Below are 23354 nucleotides of genomic sequence, written 5' to 3'. Positions count from 1 at the left end.
CCTGTCATTTAAAAAAAAACCCGTCATTAAACTAGAAAGTCTCCCGATTCGCTCACTTCCGGGGGCAGGGACTACGCTCGTGACTCGGCGCATGCGCCCCATGAGCGAATGAGCAGCTGATCCCTGCTGCCTGCCGTTGAAGAGAAGCGGAAAGAAGTGGTTCGGTTGCCCCCGCCCGCCACAGGTGAGACACCCCCCCCCTCCCCCGGCCGCGAGACGCGGTCACCTGGCACATGTAGGAAGCGCCGAGCGCGCGGCGGTCTCTCCCCCTCCCTCCGCTCGTGACGCCACGATGCTGTCTCGGGCCGGGGGCGCGGGGCCGCAGTGACGTACCCAGACTGGCCGCGTCCCAGCGCGTGTCCCCCGGCGTCACTCTGGTGCCCGGGCCCGGCGGCCTGGGGGGCCCTGCGACCCGCGCGGGCTGGGGGCGCTGTGGGGGGCTGGGGCCGCGGGCTCTCTCGCGCACGTTGCCGGCTGGGGGAGGCTGGGCAGCGGGGGCGGTGTCGGGTCAGTGGTTATGGGGTGACCCAGCAGGGGATGGGGGAGGCTGGGCTGCGGGGGCTGCGTCAGGTCAGTGGTTGTGGGGTGACCCAGCAGGGGCTGGGGGAGGCGGGGCTGCGGGGGCGGTGTCTGGTCAGTGGTTATGGGGTGACCCAGCAGGGGCTGGGGGAGGCTGGGCAGCGGGGGCGGTGTCGGGTCAGTGGTTATGGGGTGACCCAGCAGGGGCTGGGGGAGGCTGGGCTGCGGGGGCTGCGTCAGGTCAGTGGTTATGGGGTGACCCAGCAGGGGATGGGGGAGGCTGGGCTGCGGGGGCTGCGTCAGGTCAGTGGTTGTGGGGTGACCCAGCAGGGGCTGGGGGAGGCGGGGCTGCGGGGGCGGTGTCTGGTCAGTGGTTATGGGGTGACCCAGCAGGGGCTGGGGGAGGCTGGGCAGCGGGGGCGGTGTCGGGTCAGTGGTTATGGGGTGACCCAGCAGGGGCTGGGGGAGGCTGGGCTGCGGGGGCTGCGTCAGGTCAGTGGTTGTGGGGTGACCCAGCAGGGGCTGGGGGAGGCTGGGCAGCGGGGGCGGTGTCGGGTCAGTGGTTGTGGGGTGACCCAGCAGGGGCTGGGGGAGGCTGGGCTGCGGGGGCTGCGTCAGGTCAGTGGTTATGGGGTGACCCAGCAGGGGCTGGGGGAGGCTGGGCAGCGGGGGCTGCGATAGGTCAGTGGTTGTGGGGTGACCCAGCAGGGAATGGGAGAGGCTGGGCAGCGGGGGCTGTGTCTGGTCAGTGGTTATGGGGTGACCCAGCAGGGGATGGGGGAGGCTGGGCAGCGGGGGCTGCGTCAGGTCAGTGGTTATGGGGTGACCCAGCAGGGGCTGGGGGAGGCGGGGCAGCGGGGGCTGCGTCAGGTCAGTGGTTGTGGGGTGACCCAGCAGGGGATGGGGGAGGCTGGGCAGCGGGGGCTGTGTCTGGTCAGTGGTTATGGGGTGACCCAGCAGGGGCTGGGGGAGGCTGGGCTCTGGGGCTGATGCGTGACCTGGCAGCCTGGGTACCCTGCCTGTTGCTGGATGAACAAAGACGTGCACCAGTTGCTGTGGTCCGGGGGCAAAGCCTGGCAAATAAAAGCAACGAAACCTCTCCCCTGGAATGCAGAGCAGTGGTGGCTAACATGAGGCTGGAAGGTGGCAGCGTTTAGCAGCGGATCCATTGCGATGTCTGGTGTTGCACAAGTAACGCCTATAAATGCGATTAGGCTGCTGTGCAGGCTGATCCTGTGCTGATCCTACTCTTGAGTGGGTCCCCTGTGAAGGAATTAGCACAGCAATTTCGAGGGCCCCAGAGAACTTTCATTTCAGCAATGGGAAAGTAAGAGAAGTAAAATGGCTCTTAAGTATCAGAGGGGTAGCTGTGTTAGTCTGGTTCTGTAAAAGCAGCAAAGAATCCTGTGGCACCTTATAGACTAACAGACGTTTTGCAGCATGAGCTTTCATGGGTGAATACCCACTTCTTCGGATGCAAGAAGTGGGTATTCACCCACGAAAGCTCATGCTGCAAAACGTCTGTTAGTCTATAAGGTGCCACAGGATTCTTTGCTGCTTTTACAAAATGGCTCTTGAATCTCTTTAATCTAGAGCTACATTGGCTGTATGCTTCCAACTACTTTGATAGGAGATCTGAAGTATCTCTTTATTGTCTCACCTTTCCAATCTCTTGTACATACTTCGTCTAAACACTGCCCTTAACTAAGGGAAGGGGGTTCGGATGGTTCTGTTGGCATTGAATATTGTCATTTGAAGCCACTGTAGATCAGCTGATAAGGTGACTCTGTCCCTTAGGGCTCCCTATCCAGTGTCGTCCCCCCCCCCACACCTTTGTCTTGGCATGATCTGGTGGTATGACACTATAGGAGTGGTTCTCTAATTTTCTTAGCTCCAGCAGCTTTAGACTTATTCTGGAATAAGTGTCTCCACATGTGGACCTGTTCCTGAAGAGCTCCATGTGTAGACCAAGCCCTGACTTCTTCCAGAACTCTCTGACACCGCATCTAAAGCTCTTATTAATTTTCATTAAGTGTTCTCATGCTCCTTTTGCTTGCACAGACACAGATAGGCCCGTCAGCCTGAGATCGATCTCAGATGAAATAATGGAATAGCTGATAGGGGACTCAACTAATAAAGAATTAAAGGAGGGTGATTAATGCCAATCTGCATGGATTTATCAAAAATAGATCTTGGCGAAATTGCTAAACTTCATATTTTTGATGAGAATACAAGTTTAATTGATAAAGCTAGTAGTGTTGATGTAATAGACTTATGTAAGGCATTTGACTTGGTACTCATGACATCTTGATTAATAAACTATAACAATACAAACTCAACATGGCACACATTAGATAGATTAAAAACTGATTAATAGGTCTCAATGTGTAATTGTAAATGGAGAATCATCAAAAGGATGTGTCCCACAGCTATCAGTTCTTAGCCCTATGCAATATAACTTTTTCTGTTTTTTATTAGAGGAAAAATATAAAAATGAATAGTCATTAAAATTTACAAATGACAAAAGATTGGGGGAATGGTATATAATCAAGAGAACAGGTCACTGGTATCATGGTGGATAATTAGCTGAATGTTGGCTACCAGTATGACACTGGTCAAAGGGCTAATTTGATGCCTGGATGTCTAAATGGGAAAACATAGGGCTTGGCTACACTTGAGAGTTGCAGCGCTGGTGGTGGCTTTACAGCGCTGTAACTTATTCCCCGTCCACACTGGCAAGGCACATACAGCGCTGTATCTCCCTGGCTACAGCGCTGGCTGTACTCCACCTCGGCCTGGGGAATAATGACTATAGCGCTGCAGCGCTCGGGTGCCAGTGTAAACAGTGATTAATCTTACTAACTGACCTCCGGAACCTTCCCCTAATGCTTTTAAGTAAAGATAACACTTTGTTTTGTTATGATGCCTCTCTTTGTTTTGTTGTGAACTCGGGGCTCCCAGAGCTGCTTATCTAAAAAACAAACACAGCTACTGTTTGCTGTGAATGAGGCAGGCAGGGGGATGAATGTCCACAGCTAGTGTTTGCTTGAGGAATGAAGCAGCCCAGAGGGAGGAGCGGGGGTCCGTTTTGGAGCAGCTGCTTATCTGGTCTGAAGGTTATTTGCATTTAGTGAATGAGAGAGGGGTGGGGGAGGGGTCGAAACTTTTTTTTTAAATGATTGAAGTTTGGTGCTGTGTATCTTCAAGTCCTTAGAACTTGCAAGGCAGGGAGCTGACAGTGTCAGCTCCAAAAATCCACTCTCTCTGTCTCCCCCACACTCCACCCCACCCCCCCTCTTTTGAAAAGCACGTTGCAGCCACTTGAATGCTGGGATAGCTGCCCCAATGCACCACTCCTAACACCGCTGCAAATGTGGCCACACTGCAGTGCTTTCCCTACACAGCTGTACGAAGACAGCTTTAACTCCCAGCGCTGCACACCTGCAAGTGTAGCCAAACCCATAGAGTAAGAAGGTTATATTACTTCCTTGTTTGGCACTGGTACAACCCCTGCTGGAATAGTGTCCACTTCTAGTGTCCACAATTCAAGAAAGATGTTGATTAAATTTTAGAGGGTTCAGAGAAGGGCTACAAGAATGTCCAAAACACTGGAAAAAGTGCTGTATAGCAAATAGATTGAGTTTCTTACATCTTCTCATCTTATCAAAGAGAAGATTCAGTGGATGATTTGATCACAGTTTATATGTACCTCCAAGGGGACCAGGATTTTGATAATAGATGGTTCTTTAATCTAGCAGACAAAACAAATAAAATCCAGTGGCGGGAAGTTGAAGCTAGATGAATTCAGAGTGGAAATAAGGTGTCAGATTTTAACAGTGAGGGTAATTAACCACTGGAACAATTTACCAAGGGTTGTGGTGGATTCTCCATCATTGGACATCTTTAATTCAAAAGTAAATGTTTTTCTAACAGATATGCTGTAGTTCAAGTACAGCTACTGGACTTGAAGCAGGAAATAATACAAGGAAAATCCTAGGAGTTCTCTTATACAGGAAATCAGACTAAGGCCAGAAGTCTCTCTGAAGAAAGTCTGTCTCTTTGGGTGGAAGGTAAAGATCCCATCTTTAAAGTAGCAGAGGGATTACACAATATCCTACCTACTGTTTTGCCTCTGTTAAAACAGGTTTGACCATGTTAGGTGTGAACTCCTGTTGGAGGGGAAGAACAAAAATGTATACATTTTTTTCCTTCAACATGACTCCAAAATTTTCTTTTGACTTGAAAATGTTGCTGACTCTTTTTTTCCTGAGCAGTCAAGTCCACATGACCCATTGGAGGGGAACAGCATCAAGAAAACCAGACAATGGACTGAGCTGGAATATCATGCCTGTGTGTTTCACCCTTACTCACTATGTAGTCTGATAAGTGTGACTACTTCAGAGGGGTAGAGTAGACAGGGGAAAACAGAACAGTTCTCTTCCTTTGTGGTACAGCCATCAACTCCTAATGTTGTATTCCAGGGAAACAGTGGATCCAGAACTACTTAATCCTCTTTTCCTAGGGGTGATCAGTCACTATGTGTGCATTGGACTTAAAGGTGACCTACCAAGGAAAAAAAATTGGCCTTATCGGCATTATTTTTGTTTCTTCATAGTGAAAACACAAGTCCTGAAATTTTTTTCTGCTTTTTTTCATTTTGGAAAGCAGAAAGGAAAAAAAAGGAACTGACATGCTGAATCAGAGCAGCGGTCTTTTAGTCCAATATCATGTCTGTCAGTGGCTCATACCAACTGCTTCAGAAGAGTCACCCTGTAATAGAGGCAAAAAGGGTATATCCTGCCCTTAGGGGTCCTAACCTCCGGTTGTTAAAAATGTCCTGAGGTTTAAGGGTTGATATCTTTCCTAAAACTTTTTTTATTGTAACTTCGTATTATTTGTTTAAATGTCTAATACACCTCTACTTCAATATAACGCTGTCCTTGGGAGACAAAAAATCTTACTGTGTTATAGGTGAAACCGTGTTATATTGAACTTGCTTTGATCCACCGGAGTGCGCAGCCCTGCCCACCCCCGGAGCGCTGCTTTACCATGTTATATTCAAATTCGTGTTATATCGGGTGGTGTTATATTAAGGTAGTGGTGTACTTCTTTGATTTCTTCAGGGCAACTGCACCTAGGTGCCCCCTCGGTGGTCCAGCAAGGGCACCCACTCTAGGTTTCTGGGTCCCTAGCTGTTGCCTCTCTTGGGTGGAGTTAAGCATTTCTCTCTTTCTTCTGCCTGAGATATTTCCAGGTTGCATGGTCCCTTGAGGATATTGTGAAATCCCCAGCAAAAGACAGGCTACCTAAGCAGGCTTCTTTTGCCTTCTCTTCAGAGACCGTACACAGTGTAATTGCCACAAAGTTGCCATGCAGTTCTTTCTAAGCAAGCCTATTTTATTCTTAAGTTAAAAGGAATACAAAGAAAACATTTTAAAACAAAGAACCCTCACACATGCCAAAAAGCTTAGCAGTGATCACCCCACCTGCAATGTGGACTCTGGCAGGAATAGTCTTTAGGCCCCCACTCATGTTTATCCTTTGTGTCACTCATTTATCCAGTTTGGCTCTTTGAAGAGACCTGAATAGGTAATCAGCCAGACAATGGGTGTCTGCTCAAAGTGCAGCTTCAAAAAGATGGATTCTAGGTGGGTCATTTGCATTCTCCTCCCCCTTAGTATTTCCTAGGAAATCCACTTTACATGTATTATCCCCCAAAGGGCCTTTGAAGTTCCTAATATCTCCCAGAGGATGCATTAATCCCGCCTTCCTCCTAAGGAAGTTCTATACAATCCCACAATAGTACTCAAACATTTGTATTTTGAATGCAAATACAAAATATAGAGGCCCAAGCCTCTGTTTGCCAGAAGGTGGGAATGGGCAATGGGATGATCACTTGATGATTGCCTGTTCTGTTCATTCCCTCTGAAGTACCTGGCACTGGCCACTGTCAGAAGACAGGGTACTGGGCTAGATGGACCTTTGGTCTGACCCAGTACGACTGTTCTTACGTTCAATAAACCCCAACAGTATGAAACTTAGTAAGGTTTGTCTAGGATATTGTTGTCTTCTCTCACAATGGCCTTCCAAAAACCCTTTATTTTTTTTTAAAAAAGCTGTATGTTTAAATGTCTAACTCTTGCCTGAGTTCTAAACTCTCAGCCTAGTAATATCTTTTGGCAATGAGTTCCACAATTTGAATTTGCCACTTTCAATCTCTTTGAATGTCCCTTTACTCTTGTATTATGAGACATAGTTAGTAGAAGTTCCCAATTTACTTTACCTATACCATTTATTGTATCACATCCTTTCTTATACCTTCTCTTTAAGATATGTAGTCCCAATCTTTTAAATCTCTTTTCATGAAAATATTTGCAGGTTGTTAATTACTCTTGTAATTAACTCTTGTAATTACTCTAAGCCCGTTTCTGAAACCCCTGTAATTTTGTTGTGCCCTTTGAGCTATGGTGACGGGAACTGGTACAGTATTCCAGGTGAGGGTATTCTATTGGTTATATAGTGGCATTATAATTTCTGTAGTCTCTACCCTGTCTGTGATGAAACCCAGTATATTTGTTCTTTTGACTGCTGCTGCACACTGAGCTGTGTACAGTAATGCCCTGGTCTTTTCCCTGAGTTAATACAGTTAATTAAAAACCCCGTAAGACGTCTGAGTAGTTCAGATCGTTCACATTGGAGGGAACTACTTTGCATTTGTAAAGATTTAATTTCATCTGCTATCATGTTGCCTATTGACCTACCTGTTTAAGTCTCTCAAATTGCTAATTTTTCTCTGGTTTTGATTAATTGAAATAGTTTTGTCATGTTTAGCGTCACTGTTTGCCCCTTTTCGAGATAATTAATATCTGTAACAGTGGTCCTAGTGCAGAATTATTTTTTTCCCCTGACCATTTATACTTTGCATTGTCTTCACCACCTTGAAACTCTATGGATGTCTGCAGACCTCTTAGAGTTATGAAATCTCAAGTTGTAAGGAAGTGAAATTTAACAGAGGAAGCTATTTTTAAAAACAGTTTTATACAATTATTAAATGCAAATTACTGACAAACAGTTGAGAGGCATGATCTCTATGATTCAACGCAATTGCACCTTTTAATTAGGGCTGAGACTGCTCCCAGGCAACTTTTCTGAGTCAGCCAAGTTCTCAGACAAAAGGATAACAAGACTACACATTCTTGATATTTTTGAAGAAAAAACAAGCAGGAAGGGGAAAAATCTTTGCCTCCTTCAGATTAAAAAATAATTCTATTTTTACCCTCCAGTGCTGCTTCTAGTGCAGAGGTGGACAAACTACGGCCCGCGGGCCACATGCTTCTGGCCCGCAAGGCTAGCCCCAGCCCCTCCCCTGCTGTTCCCCCTTCCCCGCAGCCTCAGCTTGCGCTGCCGCCAGCGTAATGCTCTGGGCGATGGGGCTGCAAGCTTCTGGGGCAGAGCAGCTGCAGAGCCCGGCCTGACCCGATGCTCTGTTCTACTCGGTGGCAATGGCGTGGCTGGCTCCAGCCGGGTGGTGCGGCTATAGCACCGCCAGCCACTGGTGCTCCAGGTGGCGCGGTAAGGGGGCAGGGAGCAGGGGGGTTGGATAGAGGGCAGAGAAGTTCAGGGTGGTGGTTGGGGGAGTGGATGGGGGGTCAGGGCGGTCAGAGGGCAGGGAACAGGGGGTTTGAATGGGGGCAGGGGTCGTGGGGGGAGGGCAGTCAGGAATGAGAGGAGGGGTTGGATGGGGCAACGGAGAGTAGTCAGGGGCAGGGGTTCCCTGGGGCAGTCAGGGGACAGGGAGAAGGGGTGGCTGGGTGGGGCAGGTATCCTAGCGGGTGGGGCAGTCAGGAATGAAAGGGGGGGATTGGATGGGCTGGTGGGGGAGAAGTCAGGGGTAGGTGTTCCCCAGGGCAGTCAAGGGACAGGGAGCTGGGGGTGGGGAGTGGATGAGGCAGGGGCTCTGGGGGGGCCATCAGGGAACATGGGGGTTGGATTGGGCAGGAGTCCGGAGCGGGGAGGCGGATAGGGTGTGGGCATCGGGCCACGACCCCCTCCCCTAACCGGCCCTTCATACAATTTCCAAAACACAATGTGGCCCTCAGGCCAAAAAGTTTGCCCGCCCCTGTTCCAGTGATTGGTTCTCAGAGCCTGTGCAACATGAAATCTGTCTGGTTTTGAAATGAAGTAATTGGCAACTGAGAGAGACTTCCAAAGTCTCATTGTGTGTGTGAAAAACTCACAATGCACTGGGCAGCTGAGCTGAAACTTGCTCACGGTCTGTCTTTCAATGCAAAATTCTGCATATTTGGGGCAGGGGGTGTTGCATTGAGACTGGGCTTCTGCTTTCAAACATTACACTACCATAAACCATGCTCATGTGACAGCTTCCCTTAAAGCCATATCGTCTACTGAAAGGCCTTAAATACGGGGCTTGTCAACATTTCTGTGCCCTAAATAGGAATAGTACTTATGAAAGCAAGTTTCTGTGAAATTTAAAAACATTCCCTCTCCCTCCAGTGTTGAGAGTCAAACACGATACAGTGTCAGTAGGGTTGCCATTTTGGTTGGGTGTGTTCTTGGAGGTTTGATCACATGACATCTTTAATTCAAGATTGATCTCCAGGACAGTCCTGGAGGGTTGGGAACCCCAACTGTCCATGAATGAGAAGGAAAGTAAAACACTTCTCTGTTGAAATGCAAAAAGTAGCCAGCAGCAAATGACTTGGGAGAAGGGGCTCACTTCTTGTATTGTCAGTCGCGGGACCTAAAAGTGTCTGTCTTCTAGATCCTTAACACTTAGTTACACTACATCACAATTAAGATGTCATTTTTTAAAATACACCACCACTTTGGCAGCACACAAAATTATTAACACCATTTTAGGAATTCTCCAAGTGCTGCTGGCTGGTATCATTTTTTTTTAAAGGCACTGTAATCTGACTGAGTTTATTTCTACAACTCAGTTAAGTTAGCTAGTTTTCCTCCCCCTTTCTCCCTCCACCTTGAAAATTCATCCATAACTTAATATCCCCATTCTCCTCCTCCAACATTACCTCACAAATTCAACCAAATTCAAAATTCATTGTAACCTCTCCTAGAGGAACTCATGAATTGTCCTATTGTACTTACTTATAGTATTAGACCAGTTTCTCATAAAGACCTCTTTATCAGGGCCGGCTCCAGAGCCCAGCGGGGCAAGCACCCGCCTGGGGCGGCCCTTTCCCGGGGGGGCAGCAGGCTGGGCCGGCGGACCTGCCGCAGTCATGCCTGCAGGAGGTCCACCGGAGCCCCAGGAGCAGCGGACCTGCCGCAGGCATGACTGCGGAGGGGACGCTCGGCCGGCGGCTCCAGTGGACCTCCCGCAGGCATGACTGCGGACGGTTCGCCGGTCCCGCGGCTCGGCTGGACCTCCCGCAGGCATGCCTGCGGCAGCTCAACCAGAGCCGCCGGACCAGCGAACCGCCCGCAGCTGCGGGAGGTCCAGCCGAGCCACGCGACCAGCGGACCCTCCGCAGTCATGCCCGCGGGAGGTCCGCTGCTCCCGCGGCTCGGGGGCGCCTCCCGGGCATGACTGCTTGGGGCGGCCAAATTTGTAGAGCCGCCCCTGCTCTTTATACGAAATTAATTCAGATACCACTTTCAAACCTCCCTTTTCTTAAACTGAAGATTTGGTAACATTTATCTTTCTTTAAAGGCAAGTATCCCTTACAAAGGAATCTTTAGCATCACAGTATCTTAAACATTCTTGCATGTAATGTTGAATGAACAGGGAATTCTTTCCTTTAGAAGAGATCTAATCACCGCACACTAAATTGTATAAGAACTTGAGCACAAATGTCATTAGCAAGTTTAGTTTGTCCTTTCATTGCTGCATCTATTAGTCCAGGAAATATATTTTCCAGTGGAGAGGCTTGTGCCAGGTGCAGGTATATTTAATGAATTAATGTATGTGAAATCTTGGTCCTTGCTAAAGTGCTAACGGCAAAAGCTCTTTCCAACGGTCTTGTACAACCTTTATCTCTTACAAAATAGTAATGTAGGCCAGAATTGTGTGCTTCTAGCATAAGACTATGGTTTATTCTAATTTTTTATGGGTTGGCAAGTAGAATATGGTATCTCAGCAACAAGATATGTTAAAATTTAACATAACTTTGCACCCAATTAACTTTAACTGGATTGTAAGGAAGGGCAGAGTTTAGCCTGAAATGTTAATGAGTAAGGTTGATGAAAACCTTTCTCTTTTGGAGGAACAGAGACTGGCTGGTTGCGCAAGGCATATGATTGTAAAGCTATTCATCCCCCACATGTGATACAGAACCCTGAACTCGGTCTTTTCTATCTTTTGCAACAGCTGCCCTCCCTCTGAGAAGAGGCTGTCTTCAGTTGTTAGAAGACACAAGCCCAAACTTAGGTTTTGGTAGCTAAAAAACCCTCATCCTTCCTCTCTTAGAAGTTTTTCTTGCAACTTAATTCTCCATAACTACCAGTAATTTGCTAATTATTTTTGGATCCCAAATGTTTTATATTTAAAATTGTTGCATTTAATTTTTTGAATGTTCATTCTCATTTCAGTATTTCACTGAAATGTCAAATTTTCTGATTCTCTAGAACAAAGAAAACATGACTTGAATACAGATTTAGCTCCCTATTGTTTTAACTTAGATCCGTGTTGGTAAGCCTTTGTAAAGCCTCCAGAATTTCTAGCCATTTTAGCGGTTTGGTTCGTTGCCACACTGGCCACTCCACAGTTATTTGGTACTAAAGCACTTAGGGTTTGTCTTCACAAGAAAACTTCAGCATGTCTGAACATGACTGTCAAGATTTAAGTTATCCTACATAATGCTGATTATGTCTGACCCTGGTTAGTGTAGATGAGGACAGACTGTCTTCTGTGTCAAGTTAGCTAAATTGTGACTAAACCCTGAGGTTAGCTGGTATGATACTGGAGATTGGTCAGTTTTTTCAGTCATGGTCAAACTCAGTACAGTTTTCTACTGAAGTCAAGCTCTTGGGTTACTGCTGAAATCTACCAACTTTGAATAGGAATCTGAGTCTTTGAACATAGATGTAGGCTCTAAGCCAGTGAAGAACTAGGAGCCACTTTGAAGCAAAGTTTCAGGATCTCTGTTACTGTGGAAATGGGCCATATAAACACCTAAATAGGACCAAGGTGTCTGTTTTTTCTGTTGGTAGCTTTCAAAACAACAGCCAACTGATAGAGCTAGAAAAATCTCTAGTCAGAGTTTAGATGGCAAGACGGCTGGGGCAGTTATTGTGTGGTGTGCCTCCATGGGAAAGCTAAGGCATAGTGTCTACAACAGTGACTTTCTATCTTCCAATATCATTCTTATGAAGATAATTATATCTCTGGGCTAGTAAACTTCCTTAGAGACGTGCAAAATCAGCATTAATCCCCCTTGGTGCCCGTAATTCTAGAACATGTCAATCCCATGCAGTATGCAGGTGGGGTTACTGTCAGCCTTCATTAGCTCACATCTCAAATGGTTTGTACAGAGTTGTGGGGGCTCTGCTTCCATTCCCCAAGGAGAATGACCCTTTATTCTAGCTAGGAAGCAGAAGTGTTGTCGGTTTAACTTGTGTATTTGCTTACAGTGATTCAGCTGTTATTTTCCTCTCCCTTCCCCCCCATTCCACCCTCCTTTAAAGTTTTTCTCTATTGGAAAGGGAAGTATTAACTGGCCAAGTGACGGGAAACTAATTGCAGTGATGGCTATATAGTGTGTGTTACTAATTACAGGGCCCTGACCACACACCCTGAGGTTGCCGAACAGCTGGATTTGCACAGTATGCTACGCTCCACTCTCCTGATGGGCTAAATGAGCAGGAGACACATTTTATAGGGGCGCTCTGTTTACAACAGGATCCATAGGCCTGTGTGAACAAAACACTCTCAGCTGAGTCTGGCTGATGGGTTGGGAGCTACAGTAACTCAGTACGAGGTGAGAACCTCTTCAGCCTGAAGAAACTTCTCTGGAAAACTTTTTTGTTCTTAGTTCAGCAAATGTGTGCTGTGGTGCCAATTCAGTAAGGGTTCCTGGATAGTGATCCTGTAAGCTTGTCTCCTGGTGGGAATCAAAACTGATCAGACAGTGTCACTGCATTTGAAACAAACCTCTGCCTTCTCAGTTTGGTGAAACGACCATGGTAGGTTGAATCCCAGCATGTAACTTACTGAGGCAAAACCACTGGGCCAGCAGGATTCTTCATGTCAGTCCCATGCTATGTGCATGGTGGAGTGGCAGCATCTGTGCTGTTGTCCTAATGAGAAGGGTTAGGAACTGTATGCTTATTTTGTTGTTTTTGAGGCAACTATTTTAAGATGGAGGACACTTCTTCAAAGACCTGCTGGCTCCTTGGGACAGGGCTCACGTCCTCCCATTTCTTGTGCAGTGCAGAGCATGCTGTTGTCATGTAACTATTTTCCACAGCAAATTCTAGTAGTTCTTACTCCAAGAAGAACATTGGTCTCCATAGTTAATACCCTTCTTCTGCTCGCTAAGCAAGAGAAGGCTTTTAGTTTTAACAGCACTAAATCACCATATGGACTTATTCCTTATCTTACCATGAGTTCATTCCCTATTTTAAGCACTTAAGCAATAAGTAGTATTGCAGTTTCTCTCCCGTTTCTTCACTGTATCAGCTGTGTTCCATTCACAGGCTACTGATTGTTGAGCATTAAGAAACAATCATTCTTTAAAACTGTGTTAGAATTAGTGTCTCATGTTCAGCTAATTACTATTGTGCTGCTTGACGTGCAAGCATAGCTATGTAAAACCACCAAGAAATAGCTAGATAGAACTTTGCACTGAAACTGGTGTATGAAATCTGAAAGTGAATTCACTGATTGTATAGACTGACTTAAACAGATAGTAGAAAGTGTTGTAAAATGCTGCATCCTTTAAGGATTTTGTTTAAGGATGTTAATTTCCAAAGCTGAATTTACCGGCTTTTCCCCTAGAGATCATTGCAGGAGGAACTTGCTACGAATGGTGATGTTCCTTTTACCTCCTGACAGTTAATACAGTAAAGCTGTATTTAGGAACAAGAGCTCAGATGGGCCTCGGGCAGCTTGATTTGCTATTGCAGCATTCTCAGTGCTGTTAGGGAGAGACTGATGAGTCATCAAGTCAGGTGACTGTGTCTTTGCTGTGTGTCTGGAATTTCTTCCCCCTCTGCAGCAGGCTTTTTGTATCCCTCTGTGCAGGAGGTTTGGGGGGGCTTTTGGGGAGGACATTCATTTGCTACTAAATGCTGCTACTTTAGTGCTGAAATCTGGGGTTGCTTCATCTGGCCTGTGGATTTTTTGCCTATCCTTTTCCCTTACAAAGCAAGGTAAGAAATCCTTTGATATTTATGGTATGATAAATCTAGAGTAATTTGTTTCCTGCTACAAAAAGGCACTTTATGATCATCTCACTAGGGTCTTAATTTCTAAAACAGATTTTTGTCCCAGAATATGGAGCTCAAATTTTGAACGGCATTGAATGTCTCTCCATCAGTGATTACATGTCAAATTTAAAAGGCAAAAGATAGTCATCATGACAGAGAATATTGGGTGCTTTCTAACACTGGCAGCAGAAAACCTTTCACTTCTTGGGGGACAGCTCTGCAGCCAAGTGACTAGGTTGAAAATTATTGGATTTGTGGCTTTTCTGTCGTTTATGGATCTGTTACTTTTTAGTCTGTTACATTCTGTGTAACTGCTCTGCTCACACTTTGGGTAACCAAGGAAGAGTGAATTTTGTGTGTAGTGTTTAACCCCAGGGGCTGGGGGAGTCCTCTTAAGGGACTAAAAGAATTTAGTAAAATCCTTGCGTGTCCAGCTCTGTTAACATAGTACGGTGGTCTTGGCCGATGAAGGTCGGTAGTGTGGTGGTGGTTAAATGCTAAACACAATCAGTATCTGCGCTCGGAGTGCAATGCTGGCTGGCAGAGAGCAGCCTCCCATAGCACACTGAACGAGTTCCACCCGTGTGGGGGGCACAATACAGATTATAGTGACACAGTCCTTGCCCTCTAAGGAGATGACCGTACGGTCCAAGATGAAAACCTACAGAACCAACCTGAGCACCAGCTACCAGGCAGCTCAGTGGCAGGGATGCAGAGCAATGGTTTCTGAATAGTGTTCAGTATTTCAAGGATTGTAGCCCCTTGAGGAGGGTGTCTGTGCTTCTGGGCCTTGTGGCTTGGCGCACCAGGATGTGGAGGCGGTTCTGACCACGTGGGAGAAGGATCCGAATCAGGTAATATTTGACATGGAGAGAGTGGTGGGTGAGGAAGATGACTTTGGTAGCCTTCTGGACAAAGTACAGGGAAGCAAGTGGGGAGTGGAGATGCTAGAGAAGGGGAGGAGATTGTCCTGTCTGTCTGTCTGTGAAAGATGGACAAGATCTAGGTAGGGTGTGTTTGCTGCAGGTCTAAATGCGTGTGCTTGTCTGTCCTTGGAATGATTGCTTTTGCCTCGTGCTGTGGGCTCTTCAAAAGCTCTGACTGAAGATGAGTTAAACCCTTTCAAATAACATCACTGGCAGTGGCTCACACCTGACCTTCCTGATCTGAACGGTTTTTGTTTGAGCTCCAGAAGGAGCTGATGTAGAACGGTGTGACCTGATCCAAGTCCCTTTAAGCCTCTGTTAACCTAGGTGAGGAGTATGGATGAGGAGCAGCAACTTTTTACCTCTCACGGTTCAGTCACATCAGACTGTAGATGGTTTGTTTTTTCCTCAGCACACCGTTTTAAGGATTGTGTTGGTAGGAACTAACCCTGCAGTAGTGTCAATGGCTCTGGAGTTTCCATCGGTGAATGATCTCTTGGAGAGAATGTTCTGGATGGAATTCTAAGTCCTGCTGCTTTTTCAGTGGGGCATGTGGAATAACACAGCTGGAGCCACTGCTGCACCAATTCCCTTGCCTGGGACTCCTGAGCTTCAGGGGGCCTTTTGGTGAGGACACCCTCTTGAAGTTGTCAAATAGCTAATGGAATTCTCAACAAACTGTTTAAAATTGGCTTCAAATGCTAAGCTACACAGTATAGCTTCACAGTGCTGAGGACTCCACTCTGTTCCTGAGCTACTGCACAGTCACAGGACACTTGGTGCCCAGAAGGACTAGCTGGCGCTAGGAATTAGAAATGGAACACCCAGCCTTTCATCTCTAGGTTCCCAGTTCCCATTCAAGTTGGTAGGGACTGAGTCATGCTCATCTCTTTGGTGGCCTGGGAAATGAATAAATGGGTATCCACATCACACAAACCACTTCTGTGAGTGAGCACTTGGGCTTGGAAAAATCTGCTTGTTCAGGGTGAGTAGGAATTCTAGCTGAGTGGGGCTAGGGAGGAGCAGAGGGCCCATGTGCAATGGAAGAACAGGGAGACCGAGCCCTATGTGCCTGGAGAGCAGCAGCCTTTTCCCTACTATCCCTAGAGAGCAGGCTGGGAAGAGGAGCCCTGCAAGGAGGGTGTGATATAGGTGATGTGTATGTGCAGATGGAGTAGCAGCACATGCATCTTTCACCAGGGCTAGTAGGTTTTGGGGCAAGTTTTTCAAGCCCTGATGAACCCCCTTGTTACCTGTCTCCGCAGAGACACTTGGGCATAGGGTGCGCTATGAGCCTGAACTCAGCTCTCTAGGGTTGGTTTGATGGTGGGGATGAACTGCTCTTGGCTGTATCTGATCTGCAGTCCGGGTACACAGAGCAGTCAGTCTCCAGGGCTTTTCCCAACACTTTATTTGGATTTGTTCTAGGAATGAATTAACATACGGGTAGCAAGTGATGCCCACTTAGATCAGTAACATTGTGGTGAGTTTCCAAGGTAACACACAACAAGCAGGATGATGGGTGGCAAAGCAAAGAGCTGTTAAAGGCTGTTATCAGCATCTAAAGCACAGTGCAGCCCAACTGCCAGTTACTACAGGAAGAACATGGATCTGCAGTCTGTTCGTGGCCAGTCAATGAGGAGTTGTTTTGCAAATCCTTGTGTTTTAAGCTCTAAATCTATTTTAAGTCTTTCCCAATCAGTAAGTGTAAGGCCTCCTGTTAGCCCTGCAGAATCTATCCAGCTGTCTAAGAATGGAGCGTATAGCAGCTGGATGCTGTGGAGTTGGCATCACTTGACTTGTAGAAGGCGTACATTTGATGTAGCAGTCCCAGAGAGATAACAAACACTAAACAGTGACGCTGTAAAAATGCACTGGGGGGATTCCAGGCATAGTGGTACTTTAGGCTGCATACAGTACTTATGCCGCCCAGAAATGCTGGTTTGAAAGTTGTGAAATCACTTATCATTCTGGTAAATGTTGCAGATTGAAGTGAGGCTTACAGCAAGGGGGAGGGGACTGGGAGATGAACTTTTGGGCTTAAAATAATACATTCAAAGCATAGTTTGCTGTACTTAGTGGTGGTAACTGCTGTTAAAATCAGGGTGGAAATAGTTCCACAATAAGCTCCTGGGGCTCTGTATTGCCAGTGTCACAATGTTGTTAGTAATAAGGCTTGTTCATACTGGTATGTCTTGCTGAACTAAAAAAAAACAAGCAAACAGCTATTGACTATAGCTGGCCATGAATTCATAGTGGTGGAGACGGGGGGAACTAAGGTGTCTCGGACCACATGAATTTTGAGGCTCCTGCACTGGGCTTTCTGTTAATTGGAAGCAATGGGAGAGGGGAGCTGAAAAGGGGAGTCCACTACTCACTGGGTTAGGTCTCTTCCTGATCTGTATAGAACGAACTGTTGATTGTCTTCTTACTGGGCAGGTAAACGGGCAAGATGAACTTTTCCAAGCTACCCAAAATCCGAGATGAAGATAGGGAGAGCGTGTTTGGCTACGTCCATGGAGTCTCAGGACCGGGTAGGTGCTGTTTGGTTGGGGAAGGCGTGGGTTCAACATTGTATTATGAAAGCTGTTTCATGGATCTTTATGTCCTCTTGGAGGAAGCACAGTGAAGCTTTTCCAAGTGGTTAATTGTTTTTCCCCTCACGCGCGCACACATACTCTACCTAGCACAAAGCCCTCAAAGAGCTGTCTGCTGCTTTACATGCATGTACTAAATTGAGAGCCACCAGCATGGGAAATGTCAGTAAGGAGTTACTATGAATTAGTTTTATTTATTATTCATAGCATTCATAGACTTAAGGTCAGAAGGGACCATTATGTTCATCTAGTCTGACCTCCTGCACAATGCAGGCCACAGAATCTCACTCACCCACTCCTGTAACAAACCCCTAACCTATGTCTGAGCTATAGAAGTCCTCAAATTGTGGTTTAAAGACCTCAAGGTGCAGAGAATCCTCCAGCAAGTGACCCGTGACCCATGCTGCAGAGGAAAGCAAAAAACCTCCAGGGCCTCTGCCAATCTGCCCTAGAGGAAAATTCCTTCCTGATCCCAAATATGGCGATCAGCTAAACCCTGAGCATGTGGGCAAGACTCACCAGCCAGCACCCAAGAAAGAATTCTCTGTAGTAACTCAGATCCCACCCCATCTAACATCCCATCACAGATCATTGGGCATATTTACCTGCTAATAATCAAAGATCAGTTAAAATTATAAATTATTTATTATAAATCAGCCACTGTGAATGCATGTCCAACCCTGTGTATTAGAGGGCATTGTATTGAAGAAAGCAAGACAACTTTAGGCATTTCTTGAACATAAGTCACATTTCTTTCATAAGCCAGTGTATAAACTATTGTAATTAGTTACTGTCCTAAATGAGGAGAGAGGTAGTTTAGGGCCAAAATATAATCTGCTTTAAAATAGTTCTAATCAGGTGGCAAAGGCCCTATCAACTTTAAAGATCTGTTTAAAAATCATCTGTCACTTTCCTGCAAAATCAAGCCTATCAAATACAAATAGTAACAATCTAATGGCACAGTCCCTGCCCCAGCACACTCCATAAGTTAAATAGACAATACGCCAGATGGTCTGACGTCAGAATAGTTGGGGTGTCATGTCTTTTACTTTTCCCAGAGGTGAATGTGCTCATGGTGGGCTTTGGGGAAGGAGTGTCTTTTTAGCAGGGATTTGGGAGGATAGTCATTTAGAACCTTAAACCATCTTAGTCTCATGCTGAGTGCAGGGCATATCCTGGATATGAATTACAGCTGTCTGTAGATTACTAAGGTATGATGGCGGCTGGCCATAGGCCCCAGAGAGTGGAGGTAATAAGCACAAGACATTTTTGTTTTGGGTCATAAGTTCTGCAGCTGTCCCTCCAGGACCTGCATATTACTTACATGGACTGGCTGGGTACCAGACCTCTGCTTTCCAGCGCTCTACATTCTCTGCTGGGTTAGCAGACTTCTTCAGACAAGATGTGAAATAGTTTCACCTAGGCGTTTTTCTTTTTCAGTGGTCACTGCCTGCAACATGGCTGGGGCAGCTATGTACGAGTTGGTACGAGTTGGCCACTGTGAGCTGGTGGGAGAAATTATCCGGCTGGAGGGTGATATGGCTACTATCCAGGTGTATGAAGAAACCTGTATCCTTCTCATTGGTGTCTTTTGAGGCCTGTCAAACTAAGTAATCCTAACAGGTAGGATGAGGAGTACAGCAGAGCAAATAAACAAACCTCAGTGGAACCAGATCGCAATGGTCATAGGCAGAAGCCATCTCTGTTCCTTATCCCTTACACAGGTTTTGATGGAGTGTGTGTAAAAAGTGCATGATTACATTGTTATAATTGCACAACCCTGGTAATGAGAGAGTCTTCAAAGTACACATCTGCTTCTATAAGACTTGCATAATATATCCTGTACTTGTTACAGTTCAAGGCAACTGCACCTGTATTTACCCTCTGGTCCATGAAGGGCACCCACTCTAGGCTCCTGGTTCCTCAGCCATCGTTTCTCTTGGACAGAGACCTGTGTTTCACTCCCTCCTGACCAGAGTATGTCCAGGCTGCACAGTTCCCTGCCTACACTGTGATATTCCCAGCAAGCCAAGCTGCCTATACAGGCCAGTGTCTGGCCTTTGCTTCCTATCCAGAGGCCATGAACAGAGAAATGGCCAGCAGTTACAAGTTACCACACAGCTCTATATATAAACCAGAACCTTTATTCTAAAAGTGAAAGCAATACCAGAGAAAACATATTAAAAACAATAAAAGAATCTACCCGCATGCTAAAAAGCTCATCAGGGTCACCCGAACTCCAGTCTCGGGCTTTAGTAGGAGTCAGTCTTTCAAACCCCACAACTGGACTTTCCCCATCATTACAAGTTCATAACTATCTCAGACAGAACCAGAACACAGACTGGACAGATGAGTCTGTTTCTTTTACAGCTCAGGCCTTTGATCGCCAACTCCCGGAACAGATAATCAGCAGAATGTCATCCTCTCCTCAGATGTACTGTCAAAAGGCTGGGATTTTGCATGACTGGAGGTGGGGAATTTGCATAAACCTCTCTAGATATTTCCCCAGAAATCTATTTGGGGTCCCACGTTCATTCCTGCCTTTCTCAGTATAGTCCTTTGAACTCCCACACCTCACATCACATCTCCCCCTAGAGAGGTTATGTACAAGCCCAATAAGGTTTTTCGAGGATATTTGAAGGAAATTTCCATCATTCTCACATCTCCTTAGACATTAAATCAGGATTGAGGTTTAACTTCAGTTACACTTGAACTGGGTAACTGGGCTGTATTTGTTCATTGACAAAAACAAATGACAAACACCAGAGCTACCAAGCAAATTCAGTTTTGGTGATTGTTTTTGCTTTGGTTTAAAAAAGTGTGTACTATTAAAATATCCTAATACAGCTTTAAAATTGGGAAGGATTCACCCTTTGGGTGGATTCAGATTTCTCTGCTAAACATAAGCATATTACACATGTATCCTTGGGAAATCCATACTGTTGATCCAAACTTGCTTGCTACAAAAATGTACCATCTAGTATTGGTAATAGATAATGACGTTGAAGAAGGAGAGAGAATATCCGGGAGGGAGCCATTAAACTTGGAGTCGGCCACAACGTCTCCATCTCTGTGCAAAAGTATTATGTGGGCCATGAAGTCTCGCTGCAGTTCTATTTTGAGGGCTTAAATGGAGAATAGACTTCTTGCCTACTGACTCCACAGGTTAATTTCACACGGGAAGAGCTCTTATACAGCCCTCATCACCACGGTATGTGAACACCTTCCTATAGCACATTAAATGGCAACTGTCACTTGTGACTCATTCTCTAACACACACCCCCCAGGAGGCGTAAGTCACATGAGGCTCTTTAGAGATGAGCTAGCTTTTATCTGTCCTCTTTGGATCTCTAAATATGGTTGTGGGTTTCCAGTAAACTTTTCCATTTTGTGGCTCGGGACTAGTTATCATAAGGGAAAATATTTAGTGTCTCCTCTCTGGAGAGTGAAAATATCAATCTTAATTATTCCAGCCTGAGGTATGAGAATAGAGGCTGTATGCTTATCTCCTTTGCGATAGATTGTGCAATGCAATCTGAGCAATTGAATTGGTGAGATAAAATGTCTTTTGGTAAATGCGTGGATGAGCTTTTCCTGAACCGACCTCTTTAGCTGGTGTCTCTGTAGGAGATCCTGTACTCCGTACTGGCAAACCCCTCTCAGTGGAACTTGGCCCTGGCATTATGGGGGCCATTTTTGATGGTATCCAGAGGCCTCTGACAGACATCAGCACTCAGACCCAAAGTATCTACATCCCCAGAGGTGTCAACGTGTCGGCTCTGAGCAAAGACCTCAAATGGGACTTTTCACCTTCCAAAAACCTGCGGGTAGGCTATGACAAAGCTGCCAAAAATCCCCCAGGCACATTGCAGTGTGGGGAAAGAATGTGCAGAGTGATGAATTGTGAGTCACATTTTCAGATACATTGTGTCTGTGAAACAGAAGTCCAGTGAGCTTGAGGGTGGGCATACTGGTGGATTAAGGCAAAGTGGCTATGAAAGAGCAGGCAGTGAATGTCTGTACCACTGATGTGATGCTAGGTGGCACTGTTGGTAAATACAGTGGTACCTATTAGACTGGATATCTTTACAGTACAATAAAGAGAGTTAATGGGAACACGCTGGGCATAGCAAATAAGATGGCTATAGCTCTCTAATGCATCCGCTTTCTGGGAGAGGGTGGAATACCTCTGCAAATGGAATACTTCTAGCCAAGTTATTTTGTCAACCCTGAAGACAGCCTCGTTGCTGAAACATGATACCTTTGATCTGATTGCCGTCTTCTAATATCTCACTTTCCATTGCCTACAAATTGGCACATTCCATCTCTGCTCTACTCAACAAGTTAGTCTGGCTGATGGGTAGAAAGGAGGCCAGGGAATCTCTAGTATTCATCCATAATCACACAGCTGCCTGAGCCTTGCAAGCCTCATTGCATATAATGGTTGCTGTTCTTGTGTAGCAGGGCTGTCACAGTGCTAGTAAAAGATGCAAAAAGGGTATTGTGCTGTTACAGTGCCTTACACAGAAGACAGTCAGGGTGCTAGATTTAAGGACTGCTTTATAAAGCCTTGTGCTTCTCTCTCTAAACCTGAAGCTTTCATTTGTATGACTAAAGGAATACTTTCTTCTGCTGTTCCTAGGTTGGCAGTCACATCACTGGGGGAGATATTTATGGACTGGTGAATGAAAACTCCCTTATCAAACACAAAATCATGTTGCCCCCACGGAACCGGGGTACGGTAACATATATTGCTCCACCAGGGAACTACGACACATCAGTAAGTTTTCCAGATGGTGCTGGCTAGTGCATTCCACTCTTGCCAGAAGGTGTGTGCATCCCTTCTGTGTCCTGCAGCACCAGCCAAAGGGCATTTTATGCAGCTGGGTTTTGGAGATGCAGGTCCCCTGCTGCCAGCTGGCCAACAGTGATCACCCTAATACCTTGTGAAATCAAACTGCTCCATATGGTGGAAATTCAGCTTTGCTCATGTGTGTAAGCGGATGCCATTTAAATACACCATGTTTGCCACTCTACTGTGGGTGGTCCTGCAGTGTCCCAACTATATGCAGAGTCAACAATGGCATTTTCTTTAGCTACTGTGTGTCACGATTATTTGAAGCTGAGGCTTTATGCTTACACTTGATTTCCTACTCCTTTGGCATTCTGTGCCAAAAAAATTAAAAATTCTGCGCACAATATTTTAAAATTCTGCAAATTTTATTTGTCAAATAAATTTGGAAGCCCCAGCATGGCATTCAGGAGCACAGGCCACTGGCTGCACAGAGATGGGAGATCACTGTGCAGCACCCACCACCACCACTACCTTCCCCGGACATGGACTCAGCGGTGAGGCTGCACCCAACTCTGACACAGCGCAAGGACGGGGGCAGCCCCAGAAACACTCCTGTGCCCTGCCCCTCCGTGCCAGGTGCACCAGGTGTGGGCAGGCAGCTCAGCAAGGCAGGATCCAAGTGTGGAGAGGCTTAGCATGGGGGGGGATCCAGGTGTGGGTGGAAAGGGTTCTGTGTGGGGCAGTCTGGGTGCAGGTGGCTCAGTGGGGGATCCGAGTGCAGGGGGTGGATCTTGATGCACATGGGCTTGTTGGGGGTGGTGGTTCTGGATGCAACAGTAACGGGACTCTGCAGGTGGATCCAGATGAAGGTGATTGGGACTCAGCAGGGGGGTGCGTGTGTGTGTGTTGGGGGGGGGGGAATAGAGCTCGGCAGGAGGGTTCAGATGCTGGGGGAGTGGGGCTCAGTGGGGTGGGGATCCAGGTGCAGCTGATTGGAGCTCAGTGGGGGAGGGATCCGGGTGCGGGTAACTCATTGGGGTGGTGCACGGGGAGTGGGGCTGGAGGGGATTCTGGGTGTGTGGGGGGGGGTGGGGGGGAGGATGAGGCTTG

At 46.6% G+C, this 23354-nt stretch overlaps 1 protein-coding gene across 1 annotated transcript in view; it reads left to right on the top strand.

The window, feature by feature from the left end:
• Positions 1–50: 50 nt before the first annotated feature.
• The window catches only part of ATP6V1A (ATPase H+ transporting V1 subunit A), a 41256-nt gene continuing 17952 nt past the window's right edge, over positions 51–23354 (top strand). Inside the window, exons 1-5 of the mRNA XM_045001013.1 lie at positions 51–184; positions 17292–17386; positions 18890–19018; positions 21062–21276; positions 22092–22229. Coding sequence (XP_044856948.1) covers positions 17305–17386; positions 18890–19018; positions 21062–21276; positions 22092–22229 — 564 coding nt within the window. The 5' untranslated portion in view covers positions 51–184; positions 17292–17304. The remainder of the gene's footprint in view (positions 185–17291; positions 17387–18889; positions 19019–21061; positions 21277–22091; positions 22230–23354) is intronic.

The sequence above is a fragment of the Mauremys mutica genome, chromosome 1 (assembly GCF_020497125.1).
Source record: "Mauremys mutica isolate MM-2020 ecotype Southern chromosome 1, ASM2049712v1, whole genome shotgun sequence".
Lineage (NCBI taxonomy): Eukaryota > Metazoa > Chordata > Testudines > Geoemydidae > Mauremys > Mauremys mutica.
Note: the sequence above shows the minus strand (reverse complement) of the source record. Positions and strands in the feature narration are given on the sequence as shown.